This window comes from Gossypium hirsutum, chromosome A01, assembly GCF_007990345.1.
Source record: "Gossypium hirsutum isolate 1008001.06 chromosome A01, Gossypium_hirsutum_v2.1, whole genome shotgun sequence".
Classification (NCBI taxonomy): domain Eukaryota; kingdom Viridiplantae; phylum Streptophyta; class Magnoliopsida; order Malvales; family Malvaceae; genus Gossypium; species Gossypium hirsutum.
This window is the reverse complement of record NC_053424.1, coordinates 64,358,883-64,377,809: the sequence shown is the minus strand read 5'-3', so window position 1 is coordinate 64,377,809 and position 18,927 is coordinate 64,358,883. Positions and strand designations below refer to the sequence as shown.

Below are 18,927 nucleotides of genomic sequence, written 5' to 3'. Positions count from 1 at the left end.
AGTGTAAGACATTTCTGGGACATGCATCGGCCTCGATGATGATAGCCTGTGTAAAACATGTCTGGGACATGCATCAGCTAAGAGTTGTGCTAGTATAAGACCATGTCTGGGATATGACATCAGCACGTATATACAAGAGCTAGTGTAAGACCATGTCTGGGACATGGCATTGGCCTCGATGACGATAGCCAGTGTAAAACCATGTCTGGGACATGGCATTGGCCTCGATGACGATAGCCAGTGTAAAACCATGTTTGGGACATGGCATCGGCAACTTATTCCATGTTTGAGGTTTATAGAATATTCGGTAGTATTCGGAAAGGCTAAACTTTAAAAGTTACGAAAGTGAGTTAGTAAGGAAAGTATAATAGTGTTGTAAGTGGTACAGGTACCTATTTGGTATGCATGAGTAATGAGCTCAAAATAGAAAATGTGACTTGAGTAGACGGTAATGAGTAAGTCAAGCTTATGCCTATCCTTGTGCTATGAGTATGATGACTAGAGGTGAAATTGTTGTTGTATAATTATTTATATGCAACTTACTAAACTTTTATGCTTACTCTCTCTTTCTTCTCATCTTCTTACAGTGCCGCTTAATTAGCTGAAGGATCACCGGAAGTCAGAGATATCAACCACATTATCAGCCGTAAAACACGGTATAGTTGGATTTATATTTTTGATTATGGCATGTATAGGGCTAGACCTTATTATTTTGTGTCTTTGAGAATTGGCCAAATGCGTTGGTCTAGAATAGATTTCACTCTGTACATTAAGCCTTGGATGAGGGCTTTCATTTTGTGTCTATAAAAGATGCATCTTCATGGTTGAATGAATGTCTATTATGCTTGTTTTGGTATTGGTTGGTATTGACATGAAAATAGGTACACTAGGGTGGCAATGAGGCTTGGTAGATAGCCTTATATTGTCCACACGGGTAGACACACGGGCGTGTGTCTAGGCCGTGTGTGACACACGGTTAGCCCCATGGGCGTATGAGAAAGCCGTGTGTCTCCTGCACCTAGAAATCCCAAGTCAGAATGCAAGGTAAATATCACACAGGTAGAGACACGATCGTGTGTCTCAGCCGTGTGGAGGGCACGGCCTAGTACAAGGGCGTGTACCATGGTCGTGCGATGCTGTCGTCAAAAATAGAATACCCAGGTTTTTTCACATGGGCTACGCCACCGGCATGTTGTGGCCGTCTGAAAGGACACAGGCAAAGGACACGGGCGTGTGTCCAGGCCGTGTGAAGTCTGCACTTGTTTATGAAAAATTATGAAAATTAAATTGGTCACACGAGTGCAGGACATGGGCGTGTCCCTAGCACACGGGCGTGTATGCTATACCCAAACGGGCGTGTGGAGCCTTGAAGCATAAAATTTTCTAAGTTTTTCTTGAGCCCTCGGTTTGGTCCCGAACCACCTCAATTGTATGTTTTGGGCTTCGTAAGCCCAAATAAGGGACATATTGCATATGAAATGAAAAGTCTTAAATTGATCAAAATTTTATGGCCCGATTTTCTAAAATTGGTTGAGTTTAAGTCCGGTAGCACCTCAAACCCTGTCCTGGCGTTGGATACGGGCGAGGGGTGTTACAATTCCTCTCTTTAAATGCCCACCCATGTAATAGCTGGTTCAAATTATTAATTCACCTATAAACACAATTAAACAAATTAAATGGCTGTAGCAAATTAATTAAGCTGGAATATATTAATTGCCGAAATTATTTAAACAACTAAGTAAAATTAAAACAACTTAATTACTTAAACTAAAATAACTAAACACATTACTAAGACTCATTTAATACTTAAACTAAATATTATTTAAGTTTATTCCAGCAACTAAATGCATAAACTAAAGAAAGCTATAATTGTGCTAAACCAAATTAGATATTCCAGCAACTTGATGCACAAGCTAAAAACAAATAATGTGGATCTAAGATGAGCTATAAACGAGCTAAATGAGCTTGTTTCAAGTTGCATGGAACACTTGAGTGGACATCCGTGATTGTTCAATTATTCCAACAATGGTTTCCACCCCAATCTCGAACAATTAAAACCTGCACACAAGTTAACAAACTGAAATTAAATTTCATTTTGCACTTGGGCCCCTCGTGTTTAGGTCAATCTCAGTGACGTCGAGTTGTGTCATAACATGATGCGGCTAGGATCGCATCAGAAAGTTAATAACAAATTTGATTATGGTGGGCAAATGAAATTACGATGGGTGGCAATGGCTACAAGGACTCGAAGTTATTTTTTTAATTTAACTCGAACAAATATATCCAATTTGATTCAATTCGAATTCCATCTCACTTGACTAAATTCGAAAAAAAATCAAATCAAGTTACAATGATAAAATAAGATTCGCCAACTTGATTAACTCGAAATTTTTTCATTCGATTCGATCGAACGCTCCCTAATTGGACTCAATTTCAACCTTTGAAATTCAATTTCGTATTGTATATCAAAATTTATACATATATCCACCATTCGAGCTTATTCCATAGCCTTAAATTTTAATTTATATTCTCACTATTTCATCACTAATTAATCTTAAACAAATATTTCAAGTCACGTACAAATCATAACCATTCTAACTTACCAATTTCAAATTTCTATTATTTAATTTCATACATAATTATTTATCAAATATTTCATGGAGTCAAGTATATAATTATAATATCTAAATTTAAAGCTAAATGTTTCTGGGTTGACAAAAAAGCCTTTATTCCTCAAATTTTACAGTTTTTACAAAATAATTCCTAAAATTCCAATTTTATAGGTTTTACGATTTAGTCCCTAGAATCCAAATTTTCACTGTTCTACAATTCAATCCTTAAAAAATAATTTATTCATTCTAAAAACAGCCCAGAATTTCCATAATTTAAAAATAAGTCCCTTTTACCAAAATTTTCAAATTTTATAATCTTTACAATTCGGTCCCTGTAACCTTGAATCTTATCAATCAATGTTCTCTTTTCGAATTTTCATATCCTATAATCATACAAATTAATTTATGCATCTAAATTCTATATTTTCACATCCCAATTCTCATAATTCTACCATTTCAATTTTTTATAATTTAGCCCTTATTTCAATTTTTTTTATCAAATTAACTACTTAACATACATACATATACATACATATATATATTCATCCAAACAATGTAAAACTAAATATTTACCACTTCAAACATAATAACTACACAAGTCCATCATTTAGAATAACTATTTCCAATTTCAAATATTCATAGTAAAATAACCCTCACTTTCTTACTTTTAATTATTCACTGCCAAATTTTTCATAATATCATTCATCATTCACTTCATACATAAACATAATACATTTCATCACTTTAAACATAGAAAAATAATTATGCATACTTAATTCTTACAATTTCACATCAAATTATACAATTAAATAAATATAATATAATAATTTAAGCAACTTACCCATGTTTTCTCTCACTTCCATCTTCCTCGTCATGCTTCCATGTTTCGTATAAAAGAACACTCTTGAATCAGGCTTTGGTGTGAAATCTCATTTTAATTTCATGAAAATTTCAAATATTTTAAGTTAAAATGAGACCAAATCGAATAAATTAGATTTTTTTTTCCTTTTCTAAAGATATTCTTGAACAAAACCATGACACTCACCCAAAACTCAGCCAACAGACCTTTCTATAACGATGGAAAAATCTCCTTTTTTTCTCGATTTTTCCTTTCTTTTCTTTGTTTCTCTCTCTCTCTTTCTTTCTTTCATTATTATTATTATTATTAGTTGTTTTCTATTTCTTCCATTTGTCCCTGTTAATATGTAGAAAAATCTATATTTTTTTCTTTCAATTTAATCTTTTAATTATCAACCAATCAAAGTTCACCACATTTTTTTTCTTAATTTCTACGAATTTCTCTCCTTTACACCTCAACATTTAGGTATTCTAATATTATAATTATGTTTTCAAATATCTATTAAAAGTAAAAAAAAATTGCATTTGAGTTCTTCTTCCATAAACTGAAAAAATTACACTTTAATTCATATACTTTCAACCACTTTTCAATCTAGTTCATATCTCAATTTTCCAGCTCCATCTATCAAATCATAACCATCTATTCATAATAAATATTTTGCAAATGTTTACCCCTTTCTTTTTTCTAAATTTGCCCTTTCCTTTTTCTAAAATGATAAATTTACACTTTTAATCTTTCACGAAATTTAAGTTTAATCTTTACTAAAATTTTACTATTCATACTTTAATTTCCAATGTAAAATTTTGACTCTACTATCGTCATATAATGAATAGACATTTACCTTTTAGACCAAACCAAGCTTAAGCAACCATATAATAGATTAGTATCATATTTAAACCCGACCTGATGCAATAAATACTTTTAATTCTACACAGTCCTTGTTGAGTCCGAAGTTTCCTCATGCAGCCCCTTAACTTCTTCCTTTCCGGACAACAAATTCATCACAAAAGCATCCCAATTTTCTTTTTTTCTTCTTTTTTTTTTTTTTTGAAACAATGTTCATTTATTTTCATGCCTGGTAACCGATTAAAGAACGAAAATGTTGTCTAATTATGGGTTTTTGGTTGTGTGAGAATTCGAAGCAACAACCATTTTCTGGATTGTGTACTACCATTTACAAGGGAATTAATGTACATAAATATGCATTAGTTTTGCCAAACAAGGCTGTGACGCAGAAACAAAACGAGACAGCAACAATGGAGTGTTGATGGACACGAATCTGTTCACCAAAACCCTCCAAACTGGACAGCATTAAGCTGCCTCCACAGTAGGGCAAAACTTGAATTTCTGTCTCCTATGGATGAAATGCTTTGCAGCATACCTGCATCACAAGTTCATGCAACTACGCTTTTTTACAGATTCCTTTCATAAGGTTCAAGCCATGGAAATCCCAGAAAATCAAACACCTCCTTCTCTGTCTCCAATTTCAGACTTGCGGTACCTCTTGAACCCTACAAATGAATTCACATCAATTGATCCACAGAACACAGATTTAGCTAAATTAACACAGCAAAATTGAAAAATTACCCGTTTACTGCCTGAACCATGAGTAGCTGGAAACAGACCTGTATCATCAAGTCTATATCCTTTAGATTCTGCTAGCAGTCTCAACCTGCACTAAAGGATCGATGTCAGCGTCTACATGTATCTGCTTGTTCGCAACAATTAAGAGATGCAATCAAGAAACAAACAAAGAAAATACATATGAACCATAACTCATTAATCCTCCATAATGCCATCAAGAAATCTCTTCCATTGTATGAATAGTAACATAAACATGGTTCGTTTAGATTTGCAAGGGAGAAAGAATAACAAAATGGTTCTAATAACAATATAAGCCTCACTCAGATACAAGAGGCAGGTGAAATTAGCATAGAGCAGGTAACCCAATGGAACGGGAAGTAAATTAGCTCTATACCCAGTTATAGAAACTAAACTTGTAAGGTGGAGAGTCTAATAGTATATAAGACACATTCAGCTACAAACGGTAGGAAGTGACTTTTGACACCAAAAAAGACCCAGCAATGTTAGTGAATCAGATTATTTCAACAGCATTTGTTGATAACACTATCTATCAGCAAAAACCATACAAGGAATACTCATATATGCTACAATAAAATTACCATCCATCAGCTAGCAACACAATTATACCAACAAGTGGTATGTCACATCCAATAAATAGTATATCTTGAATGTATTGCACCAATCCAATGTTGACGTTCAAACAAGCAATGTTAGCATGATGATAATGCCCAAAACCACAAAAACCAACAGCAAGCTAATTCTCATACTAGTTCATTCTTTTGGTAATGAATATACCTTCTATTTAACACATCATCCCCAGTCCATGCTATTAGTCCAAATGCATATATGTCCCTCGGATATACCTGCAAAGTAGAAATATAGCATCAAAGCAAATTACTGAATTATACTGTAACTTGCAAACTATAACATGAGAATAATCATGGCATAAAATTCAACATGGCTTGATAAGACTAGTAAGAAGATAAAAATAAAGAAGTTTTCCATGACCTGAGAAAGCAATGTCACGAATTAAGCAAATCATGCTCAATAAGAATGCAATGATGACATTTCACTAAAATGCAAGAAAAATCGTTGTTACTAACCATCTTATCCTTCTTTTTTTCCATTTTCATGAATAATTCTGATTACAGTATAAAGATCAACAAGCTACCTTAAAGTCTATGCGGTGCCTGAGCTCTCGTCCAGGATAAGTGCAAAGACCAAAATATGTATCAACACCTGAATCAGTACCCTATTCACACAACATAGAGAAGTAAAGATGAAATGCAATGAAATTTAGGAAACATTAGAACAGGAGTCAAGAAAATTCAACACATTACAGATCAGACCTCAAGTATTTGGTACTAAAATCAAGAAATAAACAACAGCTACCCTATCGGAAAAGTCAAATAAGCAACTTGAATTACAACTTCAGTCTTCAACAGAATCAAGTTAGCTAATTTTGCTTTTGCAATTGAATTTTTCATAGAAAGTACCAAGTCTAAAATCTTCAGTATCACCTTTTAGGTTTTCTTCTCATCAGTTTATTTTATACCAAACAAAGCATTTAACTTCTTGTAATTGAACTTGGCTATCTATAAATTGTTGACTCTGCAAGTCTTGTAACAACAGGTAATATCTTGGTATTAAACACTAATAAAAGGCCATCATTCTGTAACCTTACACAACCCAACTAGGAGCAATTATAATTTGCCACTATTTGCTTAGTAGAAGCATGTTTCTTGCATGCAACTCAGGGAACTGACAAGCCTAAAATTACAAGTACATATTAGCGCATCATGCATGACTGCCCTCATCATCAGTATAGCGTGAGTAAATACAAACAATAGAAAAAACATTTACCTCTTCACTATGGGTACTAAAAATCAAATCTTCCCTTAATAACTTCATCTCTTTTAACCGCTTGACATAATTTTGCAGAAAACCTTTATGGCTGAAATCAGAAAGCAATCAATCCCATTTGTTGCAACTAACACCATAAATTGTTAAGTAGAGAGTAGGAAAACCACAACAGGTAATACGCATATTGATATATACGAGTTAGGAAGAAAAAGGAGAAATGAAAACAGACCACATCTTTTGAACATATATTTGCAGGAAAATATCATAGGAAACTGAACTCAGGGATGCAGCTACAGACTGGAAATCATACGTAGAAAGCCATTCAACTTATTAATAGGATAATAATAATCTTGCCTAAACCACTAGATAATTTATTAACGTGGAGCCTTCCTGATGTGGTTGCACGAGAAAACATGGTCAATAGAATTAGGACTGAAAAATGTAAAAAGAAGTTGGAACTCCAGAAAACATAGCATTATAGAGAACATCTCTAGTTTCTCTCTATAATTCAAAGAAAACAATAATAAGAATAATAATGTTCTTGGTTGTAAAGCTTCCAATTTATTATACTAGACTTTCTTGCAAGTTACTAAGCTTTCTTGCAATTAAAGTTTTATTCCTAATTAAACCTTAAAAATAACTAATAATCTTAGCCCTGAATTTAAATCCTATAGATATCTTATAATCCTAGCTGTCCATAATATAAGACAAATAACAAAATAACATAATATTAAAATTAAAAGCGCATGCATTATTCTCCCCAGGATGGAAAACTTAATTCGAACGAGAAAACTTTTATTCTTGTGTTCTTTACTCTTGTTTATGCTTCTTGTGCAATTCACCCAACAACTGATTAGTGTTCTTTTGAGATTCTTCAACAGCTTTTGATAAATCTTGCATGCGTTTCTTGTACAATTCTAGACTAGGAGGCTCAAAATAGCTCGAAACATCTCCATTTACAGAGCCATTAGCAACAACCCAAGATTTTGAGTAATGACGTACATGACATCATTTATATGCGCTTGAAGAGCAATATAAATGTCTTCCCCCTGTTTAATAGGAATACACGAGGAACACCAGCAACTCACATCTTGAAAATGCAGCAGCATTGCTGCTGCCAAACTGCATCAATTCTCTTAATTTAGCTGTTGTAAAAACTCCTCAGGAACAGTAAGAAAAAGGTGAACCCCAAGCTTGTTGATACCCAAAATTGTCTGTCCAGGTAAAAGTCCAATTGGATCATCAATTTTGCGAACACCGAAGAAATTGAACTCCTATAAGGAAATGTCCTTGATAGTAGAAATTGTTGACTTGCCTTATCTTTTGTAAGATGTTCCATTAAATGGTAACAAGAAATAATATTCAATTCCCACTCTTGTCTTGCTCAAGCAATTACAATTTGTCTAAGGACTCGTTCTAGGAGAGTATTCCTATCAGTGCATGCTTCAGGGCTACCAACAAATCCAATCTCAGCAAAAATTTGTAATGTAGATAATTGCACAGCGTCATCTCTTCCAACAGGATAATCTCCCAAAAGTAATCATGTTGTAATTGAAAATAGGAAAGCTACACAAACATTGGATCCTCTATAGCTTCTTCTTTAATACGAGTTTGAGTGTAATATTTTGCTTTGATCCTTAGCTGCGTTGACTTTTGCCAGGAGGTCTCTTATATATTTATTATCATCTAACACAATGTATTTCTCATTCCCGGGATCAGGAGATTTGGAACTGGTAACAACTTTACGACATTCAGACGAATATGTTGTCCAGATGCCAAGGAAAACAATCATGTGATTATATCAACAGCAATGTGAGCAATACAGATAACAGAAACCCACTTAAGTTTTACTTCATAGCTAATTAATAGAGTTAACAAGTTAAACATGTAATACTTGTCCTTTTTCTTTTTTAAAATGATTAGTAGAACGCAGTTTAGAAGCAGATAAGTAGAATAATTAGATTTTTAAACAAAATCAATTAACTAGGAAAAGTAAGGACAGAAGCCAAAGAAGGAATTAGAATTTAAACCTTTTTCCATCAGGATGTGTAATTACAATGTCTAAATCTCCACAGGAAGCTTTTCCACGTCTATATGATCCCCCACATACAACAACCATCTTCAAGAGAAATATCAGAAAAAATTAAAGGATTCACATAGACATTGTTAAGCCAATGACATAATGTCTAATCACATGATTGCTGCTTAAGGTAAGGCTGTGAAATATACATCTTGATACATATAAAGTCAAATAGCAGCATATATTATTCTAAAAACAGATTCCAGTAGGTGCAAATACCATTAAACAACAATAATATCTGCTTGCAGTTCAGTCCTAGTAGAACCCTATTCCTAAAATCCAATCAGATGACGCATCAAAGGAAATCCTACAACCTGCTAGAATTCCCTGACCTTTTTGATTAAAGAACATAGTTCATTCTACCATCAACAAGTTGATCCAGACTCAGGGAATGGGATTTAATCCAATCCTCTCAAGTTTTTGCCTTTCTGAACTAGCAATACAGGTCCATTCTTATGTTTATACAGTTCCCTAATAGATTAGATGCTTGTGCTGATTGTGGGACTACAACACAAGCCAACAGAGGCTGCTTTTCCTAGAGTTTGATTAGCAGCTACTATCATTCCCTTTCATGTGTAAACTAAAAACTCCAAAAGTAAAGTTGATTTAATATGATGTTGCAGGCTTATTTCATGAACACACTAGGTTTCAGTACAAGAAACAATACTGCTGAAGTACAATTTAATCAAATGTTTCATGCCTTATGAATCTCTTACAGCTAAGAGACAAGCTTAAGTGTACATTAAAATTTTCAAAAATAATTCAAGTAATAGGCAACTGCACCATTATAATTATGGGTGTAAACAAGTCAGGCTCCTCATGTGCAAAAATAGTGTTCAATGTACATATTTACAATTTACCAAACACAAACAAGTCGAGCTTCAATGGCTCAAGTAAATTGCAAGTGGGGTTCAAGCAAAGACAAATGAAGCTCGGTCAAGCTCGAACCAAATTTAAAGTCTCAAGATTTTGGATCAGCCAACTTTGAGCTGGGCGATGTATTGATTTGACAGTTCAAGTATATCCCTAATTATAAAACAAAATGAATAATTGACCAAATGACTTTATTTCTCAATTAACATATAATGGTCAGAGCACCAATATGTAAAGCATTTATTATTAATTTCATAAGTGTTTTTTTTTTTTTTTTTGTAGTAGCCCTGTTGAGGATCTTTGATTTATTTGACAGCATTGAATAGCTAACCTTTAGGAATTATAACTGATTTTTAGAGATTCTAATTAGAGATATTCTTCCCTTACATGATTCAATGCTTCATTTATATATATATGTACATTTTTCTGAGAAATACATAATTTTGAGTGAGTGTTTCCTTAATATATAGTATTCACCTCTAGTTTCATCATGGTATGAGATTTTTGATCCGTTTTTTGGGATAAATTTTTCTCCTGATTTTCAAAGCTCGTTCCAAAAACCATAGAAACATTGGTACTTTCCACCCTAGCCTTAATTTTCTCTCTCACCGGCCCTACCATTGGAGTCGGCATCCACTCACCAGCGAATCCTTGAAGTCCGGTGACCAGAAGACCCACACATGGGCCTCACATGCCGTCACAAGCTTCTGCATCTTTTTTTCACGTGCCGCGTGTGGCCTTCACCTGTTGCCATCGTGTTTTTTTTCCAACATCATCGCAATGCTCTTTGCTCCCTTCCGATCATTCTCCTCTTATTGGTGGTGTATTTCAGCTAAGTTTTTTTTGTGTGGGATCTCTTTTGTGTTTTTATTAGTGGTTTTTGTTATAATTTTTCCAAGCAGATTTTTTTTGGGTATTAGTTAATTTTTTCAGCATTATGTTGAAAGACGAGAAGCTTCTGATTCCAACCAATAACCCCTCATTGCAAATTAGTCCTGTTAAGCTTGATGGACATAATTACCTTGCTTGGTCAAGGTCCTACTTGTTGTTTATCAAGGCTCGTGGATTGTAGGGATACATCACCAGCAACACATTGAAGCCTAAACTCATTGATTCAACTTTTAGTCAATGGGATTCAGCAAACTATCTTGTTGTGGCATGGCTTATCAACTCTATGCAATCTCATATTTTCAAAACTTATTTGTTGCTTGATACTATGGAAAAGATTTGGAATGTTGTTGCTCTCACCTACTCTCGTATTGGGAATGATGCGCAAGTTTTTTAGATTCGTAATAAAGTCCATGGTACAAAACAAAGGAGCTAACGATTTCTCAATATTTTGTTGAATTAAGTGGCTTGTGGGAGGAACTTGATTATTATTAAGTTTTTCAGGTGACTTGTACTAGTGATGCCGGGAAATTTTAAAAGATGGAGGAGCGCATTTTTGATTTCTTGGCTAGGTAGAATATAGAGTATGATCAGATTCGGGTTCAAGTTCTTGGCAAAACTCCGTTCCTTTCTCTCCATGAGGCATACTCTTATGTACAATAGAAGAAGAGTCGACATGTTATGCTCTATAATCCACCTAATGAGAAAGTTGACCTCATTGCTAACTAGGATGGCCCATCGAGTGGTAAATCAAACAAGGATCACTTGACATGGGACTACTGTAGTAAGCCTCGGCACTCTAAAGATTTGTGCTCGAAGTTACATGGTCGCCCCGCTCGAGGTCGTGGTGGAAAGTGAGGGAGTAATTCTTAGTCTCAAGCAAATTTGTCAAACTTTGAGACAATAAAGGACAAGTCCACTTATACTGGGAGTTTTACCTCGGACGAGATTCAACATCTCCGACATCTCGTCTCAATTGGACTCTAGCTCGGTGCTAAGTCTAATCATGCCGAATCAGGTATTATTTCAAATGCATCATCTACTTCTGAATTTTAGATTATTAATTCCGATGAGAATAAACATATGACAAGGTCAAACAAAAGTTTATTTAACTATACTACTTGTCCATCTAAAAAAATAGTGTGCGAATAGACATATGATAGGGCCAAACAAAAGCTTATTTAACTATACTACTTATCTATCTAAAAATAGTATGTGAATAGTCGATGACTCCCTTACCTCCGTATCTGGAACAGATTCTATTGTTTGCACTCCCAATATCACTTTATCCTCCGTCCTCCATGTCCCTAAATTTTTTGTTAACCTTTTATTTGTTAGTACTATCAATAAAGCCTTAAATTGTAAACTTGAATTATTTCCTGATCATTGTGTGTTTCTGGACCTCCAGACAAGGAAGACAGTTGGTAGTGGTAGATTGTGTGATGGCTTATATCTTCTAGGTCGATCGTCTAGTATGTCTCAAACTTTATTTGGAGAGAATAAAGATGTCAACCGGGAGATAATTTAGTGGCATAGGTAGTTAGTACATCAATCATTTACTGTTCTTGCCAAGATGTCTCCTACTTTATTTTCAAGAACTCAGTTGGATTCTTCAGTTTGTGATGCATGTGAGTTTGCTAAGCATACAAGAAATAGTTATCATTTACGTAATAATATAAGTATTGTTCCTTTTGAGATTATTAATTCTGATGTTTGGGGCCCTACTCGCCTTACTTCTTTATCTAGTAATCGTTGGTTTGTTACATTTATTAACTATTGCACTCGGATGACATGGGTTTTTTTATTGAAGTCCAAAAGTGATGTTTTCTCGTATTTCCGTTCTTTTCATAAATTGACTACTACTCAGTTTGGTGCTAAGGTTAAGATTTTGCAAACTAATAATGGAACCAAGAATAACTTTAATGATTATTTAGAATCATATGAGATTCTACAACAGACCAATTGTCCTGATACAAGTGCATGGTGTTGTTGAAAGGAAAAATCGACATCTTTTGGTGGTTGCTAGATCACTTATATTCACTACGAACCTCCTAAAGCCTTACTGGGGGGATGCGATTTTAGTTGCTACTTATCTCACTAATCAAATGTCTCTTAGAGTCCTTAATTTTAAATGTCTCACAAAAATCTTACAGGGCAAAACGGATTATCCGATTTCACCGAAGGTCTTTGATTGTATTTGCTTTGCCCATATTCGACATGGGAGCAAACTGGATACTCTCCCACACAAAAGGTTATTATCCACCATCTAAAAAGTATTATGTAAATATGGAGGTAACATTTCGTTAAGATGAATCCTACTTTTCTTCATCACAACCATCTCTTTAGAGAGAGGTTATTAAAAATGAAGAGAAGACACTTTTCTCTGTTACTCTTTCGAGGGAGCATTTAGTTCCAGCAGAAACTTTGGTTCAAGAGAAGACTAGTGGAAGGTTGTTGAATAGGCCTGATTGAAGAACATACACTAGAAAAGGCAAGAAAGAAGATGTCATCATACAATCTAATCTGTGCCATGACTCTTCATTGTCAGGTGAGTCTTCTTTACCTGAATTTGCTATTGATTTAGAATTATCAATAGCCCAGCGAAAAAGTGTTAGAACTTGCACTTTACATCCTATCTCTAACTTTATCTCTTATGATTCCTTATCCCAATCCTAAATATCTTTTACTTTGTCCTTGTTCTCTATGTCTGTTCCACAAGATTGGAGAGAAACTATTACTGATCTAAGATGGAAAAAGGCTATGATTGAAGAAATGCGAGCTCTAGCAAAAAAAATGAGACGTGGAAACTGGTTAATCCTCCTGAGAGGCAGAAAATGATTGGCTGCAAATGGGTGTTTACTATCAAATATAAGGCTAATGGTTTAATTGAAAGATCCAAAGTCAGATTAGTAGTGCAAGGATTCACTCAAACATATGGAGTGGATTATCAAGAAACATTTGCTCTGATTGCTAAATTGAACACAATTAGAATCCTTTTATCATGTGCAGCAAATCTAGATTGAGACTTACAATAGTTTGATGTAAAAAATGTTTTCTTACATGAAGACCTGGAAGAAGAAGTGTATATAAAAGTTCCTCCAAGATTACAGGATAAAAATACTCAAGGGAAGGTGTGTATATGAAAGTCTACACTAGGGCAAAGGTATTCTCTTCTCCAAAAATAGTCTTCTCAAGATAGAAGTATTTACATATGCATATTGGGCTGGCTCTCTTAATGACTGAAGGTTTACAACGAATTCTTGTACTCTTGTGGGAGGAAACTTAGTTACTTGGAGGAGCAAAAAACAAACTGTTGTTGCTCGATCAAGTGTAGTGGCAGAATATAGGGCCATGGCTCAAGATGTTTCTGAGCTTTTATGGCTGCAAAAGGGTATTGGAAGAGCTAAGGTTGTTGAACGAAAATGGATCAACCTTGTACTATTTCAACAAAGCAACCATCAGCATAGCTCAAAATCCAATGCAGCACGATAAGACAAAGCACAGCAAAAATAGATCACCATTTTATCAAGGAAAAAATAGCTAATGGTGTCTTAAGTCTATCTTATCTAATATCCCAAAAACAGTTGGCTAATGTTTTTACTAAAGAGCTTAACTATAAGACTTATCATAATCTTCTTTGCAAGTTGGGCATGCGAGATATCTATGCACCAACTTAAGGGGGAGTGTTGAGAATCTTTGATTTATTTGACAACATTGAATTGCTAATCTTTAGGGATTATAGTTGACTTTTAGAGATTCTAATTAGAGGTATTCTTTTCTTACATGATTCAATGCTTCCTATATATATTTCTGAGAAATACATAGTTTTGAGTGAGTTTTTCCTCAATATATTAGAGTATTCATCTCTAATTTCATCAAGCCCTTTCTTGCATAGAGGGAAAACAAAAGTAGAAAAGGAAGATATTAGTTGCATTTGTGAGGCAAACACATTATATATGTACAATACATAGTGGCACATCATCAGATAACTTTCCTACCGATAGGACATAGCTTCACTATATTCAAAGTCTAAAGCATCATAGTTCAATCTAAACTTTGAGTGCTCACCCCAGGTATGATATCTTCTGCTACTTTCTGTAAAACTAATTCCATCTCTTGAGCCTGTTCAACAAGAAAACACATAAAATATTTCCATAAAAATATGGGATAAACCTGAAAATTCTGTCAGGAAAACACTTGGCAGGAACATATAGTCAGACCTCATGCCGTGGGATCCTTGTCTTAATATCATCAAAATATTTCAATCCTATCACTTGAGCATTTGTTAAAGAATCTTCATTCTTCAAATCATCTAATGTACGATGTCCTTTCTCATATAATTTTAGGGCTGTAGCTGGACCAATTCCCCAAACTTCACCAAACAAAGTTATTGTCTTTACCTGCAAAAGATTGAAAAGAAAATGTTGAAAGGTAAATAAATATTAGAAGGCACTTCCTTTCCATAAAATATTCCACCAGATATACATGCAAGTCAATCCTTGTAAAGAAGACTTCTTTTGTAAAAATAAGTCCAAAGAAAGAAAAAGAAATTTAGTCTAAATTCAATTGAAAAAGAACTTTTTATCTTACCTTCTCATCAGTTTCAAAATGCTGCAACTTGGATAACTTTCCGGTAGTCACTATCTCCTGAATCTGCATAATATTCCAATGGCCTGGATAAATATCAGAAGACTAAAAGGTCTATATGTGTTTGAAAATCGCTTAGACGGAACATTTTCTGGTCATCTACACTATGCCCTGTCCCAAATTACTGTCCTTTCAAGGAAAAATTTTAAATGTGAAAATTAAAACAAGTCAACCAAACTGGGCAACAAATGCTGCAAGCAAAATTTTGAACCCCAAACATGTACACTTACATGATCTTGCATTGACTTTCCAATTCCAGGCAGATCTTTTACCTGATCTGCACTTTCAACTTTAAAGGGCAATTTCTCAACAACTGCAATTGCCTTGTAGTAGCTAAATGATCTTCGGTCATCACCCAGCGCTTTTGGTAGAAATTAACCATCACATATTAGATCCTCAAAAAATAACATGTGGCGTACATGTGAAGCAAAACCAAGTCTGACCTCTATATATGTTGACAAGTTTCCCAAATATCTCTGTAATGCCCTTGTTTAAATCTGGCGGACTGTACTGAAAAGATGTTTGCATGCCAACCTAATTGCCAAGCACAGTATAATTTTACAAGGATGAAAACATGAAACTTAAAAGCATACACCTTGCTGTTAAGACGCTAATTTTTAAGGCTATTAATTGCATTAAGCAGAAAAAAAAAAAAAAGGAATGGCGACAATAGGCAATTTCCATCTGCACTAACAATGGAACAGGGAACTCACATCCTTATCTTGAGTACTAGATATTTCAGGACTGCTAGTTAGGGAGCTGGGAGAGTGGGGCTCAGTATTTGATGCCCAAGATACAGAGTTTGTTTCTATATCCCCTTTCTTTTCTTCATTAGTTTGTTTTGTCTCCTCATGTGAGGATTTCATTCTTTTGCAATGTGAATGTTCATCATAGCTGGAAGAATTCCTGTTGGCTAGTTTAGGCTTCAAACTCTTGTCAAATATATCGAACCCTTCAGGATCCACTTTCAGAATGTAGAAATCCTCAGAAACCTTTTCACCAGCTGCCAGGCTTTCCTCCAACCACTGATACAAAAGAACATGCTGCAACAAGTAGTTTTTGCAAAACAGCTTCTACTTCAAGTAAGCACCTTAGGGGGATAAACTTCAACATATGTACTACTCATTCAAAAGTAACTATTCAAATGATAATTATGTAATTTGGAAGAAGGATGTGAAAGAGTAAATTTGGATTTTGTTTGCTATATAAATTGTGAGAATTAAATGTTACTATATACAATTTACCTGAAGTTCAATTCCTATATATTTTAAACGGTAAAATAAGATTAAGTTAATAAATTCAAATTCACAAATGCCAGTAAGTTCTTCAAATAAACCACAATGTTGTTTTTTTCTAAAAATGAATTCCAAAATTTGGATTTCAATTTCCTTTGTTTATATACTTTGCGGGAGTGAAAGACATATAATATGTGTATATTAGTTAAGATTCAATATGTTTATACATTAGAAAGGCATACACATAAGAATTTCAAATTCACAAATATCTGTAAGAGTTTCAAGTACACTGCTAAATTAAATATATAAATTTGAAAATTCATCATTAATGTTACATTTGCATGTGTTTTATTATACAATCTACACAACTTATCAAATCTTTTTTTTTTTTCTCTTTTGAAATCAAAATTCCCAAACACAACCTAAAGAATTCATGAATTTTTAAAATAACCATTAAAGTAATAATCACATGTTCTTTATCAGTTTAAAGAATTCAAATTCCTTCTTTGTGATACATTTTACCAAATGCAATATTAGCAAATTAAAAAGAAAAGAAAAAAAGGTGATTCTTAATCAAAAGAAAGGTTGCAATTTTCCCCAAGCAAAGGCAAAAGTTAATATAATTTTTACAGAAGTTAGCAATAACAAGGAATTTTCCATGATATCTTTGAAATACTATCAAATTAAAAGATGAGAAAGAGTACTGACCCCTTTGAAGCGAGCCAATCGGTCGCCATCGACGTGGTGAAAAAGAGCATCTGAGCTGATAGCAAAAACATGACTGACTTTTTCGGACAACTGAGTCTCGACCTTAGCTCCCATTTGTACCAGCTTTTGCTTCCAAATCTAGAGTTAATCACAAGGAAACAATATAAAAATGGTGCCAAGTAAATGGGATGTTATGGTAATGGTAATAGAGAGTGAAGAGACCTGTAAACGAACAGACTGGACGCCATCTTCGATTAAGAAAACCGTCATACCGGCGAACATTCCTTGTGGACCGAGGGACGGAGACTTTCTTTTGGTTCGCTTGGGTGCCATATTTTTTCATCTTCTGGTTCTTTCAGCAATCTTCATAGAATAGGTATGTGACCGTACGAGGGAAAAAGATAAAAGGGTCAAACCGAAATTAGATAGTAGTCTGAGATAATAAGTAAGAAACAGAGTAGAAGAACGAGAAAATAGAAGGACGAAATACAAAGAGAACAAGAACAATAGAGAGTTTTGTTTTAGAAATTTCTCGAAAATTCTATGTATGCAAAATATATACATATATCCGAATTCGACCTCTGACCCAATCTGGAATATGTTTTTAAAAGAATCGAGTTAGATGGAGAGGTTGGGTGAATTTAGAAAAATAATTGAATCGATTTGAGGGCTAAATTAACTCCGTATTCAGAAATAAAAGATAATTGTCACATAGCATTTTTAAAAATTTTGGAAATTCATTGTTTTTAGAAAGAGGATGAAATAGTGTACTGAATCAGTTGTTTTGTTATTTTTATTTTAGGTTTGATTATTTTTCTACTCATATTTATTTTATTTTATTTTATATTTAAAATCTTTATATTTTTAATTAATATGTTTTTAATATATTAATATTTTTGGTTAAATATTTAAATAATAATGATTTTATCATTGAGACTCATATTCAATTCCCTTCTTCTAAATATATTTATAATTTTTATTTCAAGTTATTTCAAGTTTTTTTTAATTTTAATTAATAAATATATTTTTTTCAATTTTTTTATTTTCAATTTCTCTTTTTAATTAATAATTCTTTTATTGATAAACTTAAATATTTAATATATAATTATATAATAAAAATATATATTTCTTATATCATTATTTTAAAAATATTTGAAATTAATAACTCCTCTATATATAATATAAACATCAACTAATTTGTTTTTTTTATATATTTTCTTATTATATAATATTTATATGTCAAATGTCTATTTTCTTCATGTGTTTAGTTATTTCTAATATTATAAAATGAAATAATTATTTCAAATATATTTATTATTTTTATATGTAAAATATTTCAAATATCATTATTTTTTCATCTACATTGTGGGTATGATCTTTCAAATAATTTTATATGTGAAATATTTCAATTATTATTTCAAATATTATTATGTTTATATGTGAAATATTTTAAATACACACAAAAATACATAATACTAATATTTACTACACTCATGATATGGATTGAAAAATAAGTATTATACATATAAAAATTATATTTACTAAAAATAATCATATTTTTAATAATATATTTATCAA

At 33.3% G+C, this 18,927-nt stretch overlaps 1 protein-coding gene across 3 annotated transcripts; it reads right to left on the bottom strand.

The window, feature by feature from the left end:
• Positions 1-4,557: 4,557 nt before the first annotated feature.
• Positions 4,558-18,113, bottom strand: LOC107901984 (DNA polymerase lambda). Of its 3 annotated transcripts, none has more exons than XM_016828179.2 (14): positions 17,572-18,113; positions 17,350-17,487; positions 16,120-16,449; positions 15,850-15,940; positions 15,637-15,767; positions 15,350-15,412; positions 14,980-15,159; positions 14,828-14,881; positions 8,949-9,037; positions 6,919-7,009; positions 6,227-6,307; positions 5,851-5,918; positions 5,059-5,143; positions 4,558-4,982 (listed from the first exon to the last, which is right to left on the bottom strand). In XM_016828179.2, the coding sequence occupies exons 1-14, from the start codon at positions 17,680-17,682 to the stop codon at positions 4,884-4,886; spliced, it is 1,611 nt and encodes a 536-aa protein (XP_016683668.2). In that variant the 5' UTR covers positions 17,683-18,113; the 3' UTR covers positions 4,558-4,883. The 3 variants fall into 3 exon arrangements, with proteins under 3 accessions (XP_016683668.2, XP_016683670.2, XP_016683669.2); XM_016828181.2 differs by having other exon boundaries at positions 15,679-15,767; XM_016828180.2 differs by having other exon boundaries at positions 16,120-16,431.
• Between the last annotated feature and the right edge of the window lie 814 nt (positions 18,114-18,927).

What these genes read in the sequence shown, in the direction of transcription:
- LOC107901984 (XM_016828179.2), bottom strand. Translation starts at nt 17,682, where the DNA reads ATGGCACCCAAGCGAACCAAAAGAAAGTCTCCGTCCCTCGGTCCACAA. An exon ending in TCCAGTCTGTTCGTTTACAG is followed by an intron (nt 17,488 to 17,571) that starts GTCTCTTCACTC and finishes GATTAACTCTAG; the next exon opens with ATTTGGAAGCAAAAGCTGGT. An exon ending in ACACATCCTGATGGAAAAAG is followed by an intron (nt 7,010 to 8,948) that starts GTTTAAATTCTA and finishes TTCTGATTTCAG; the next exon opens with CCATAAAGGTTTTCTGCAAA.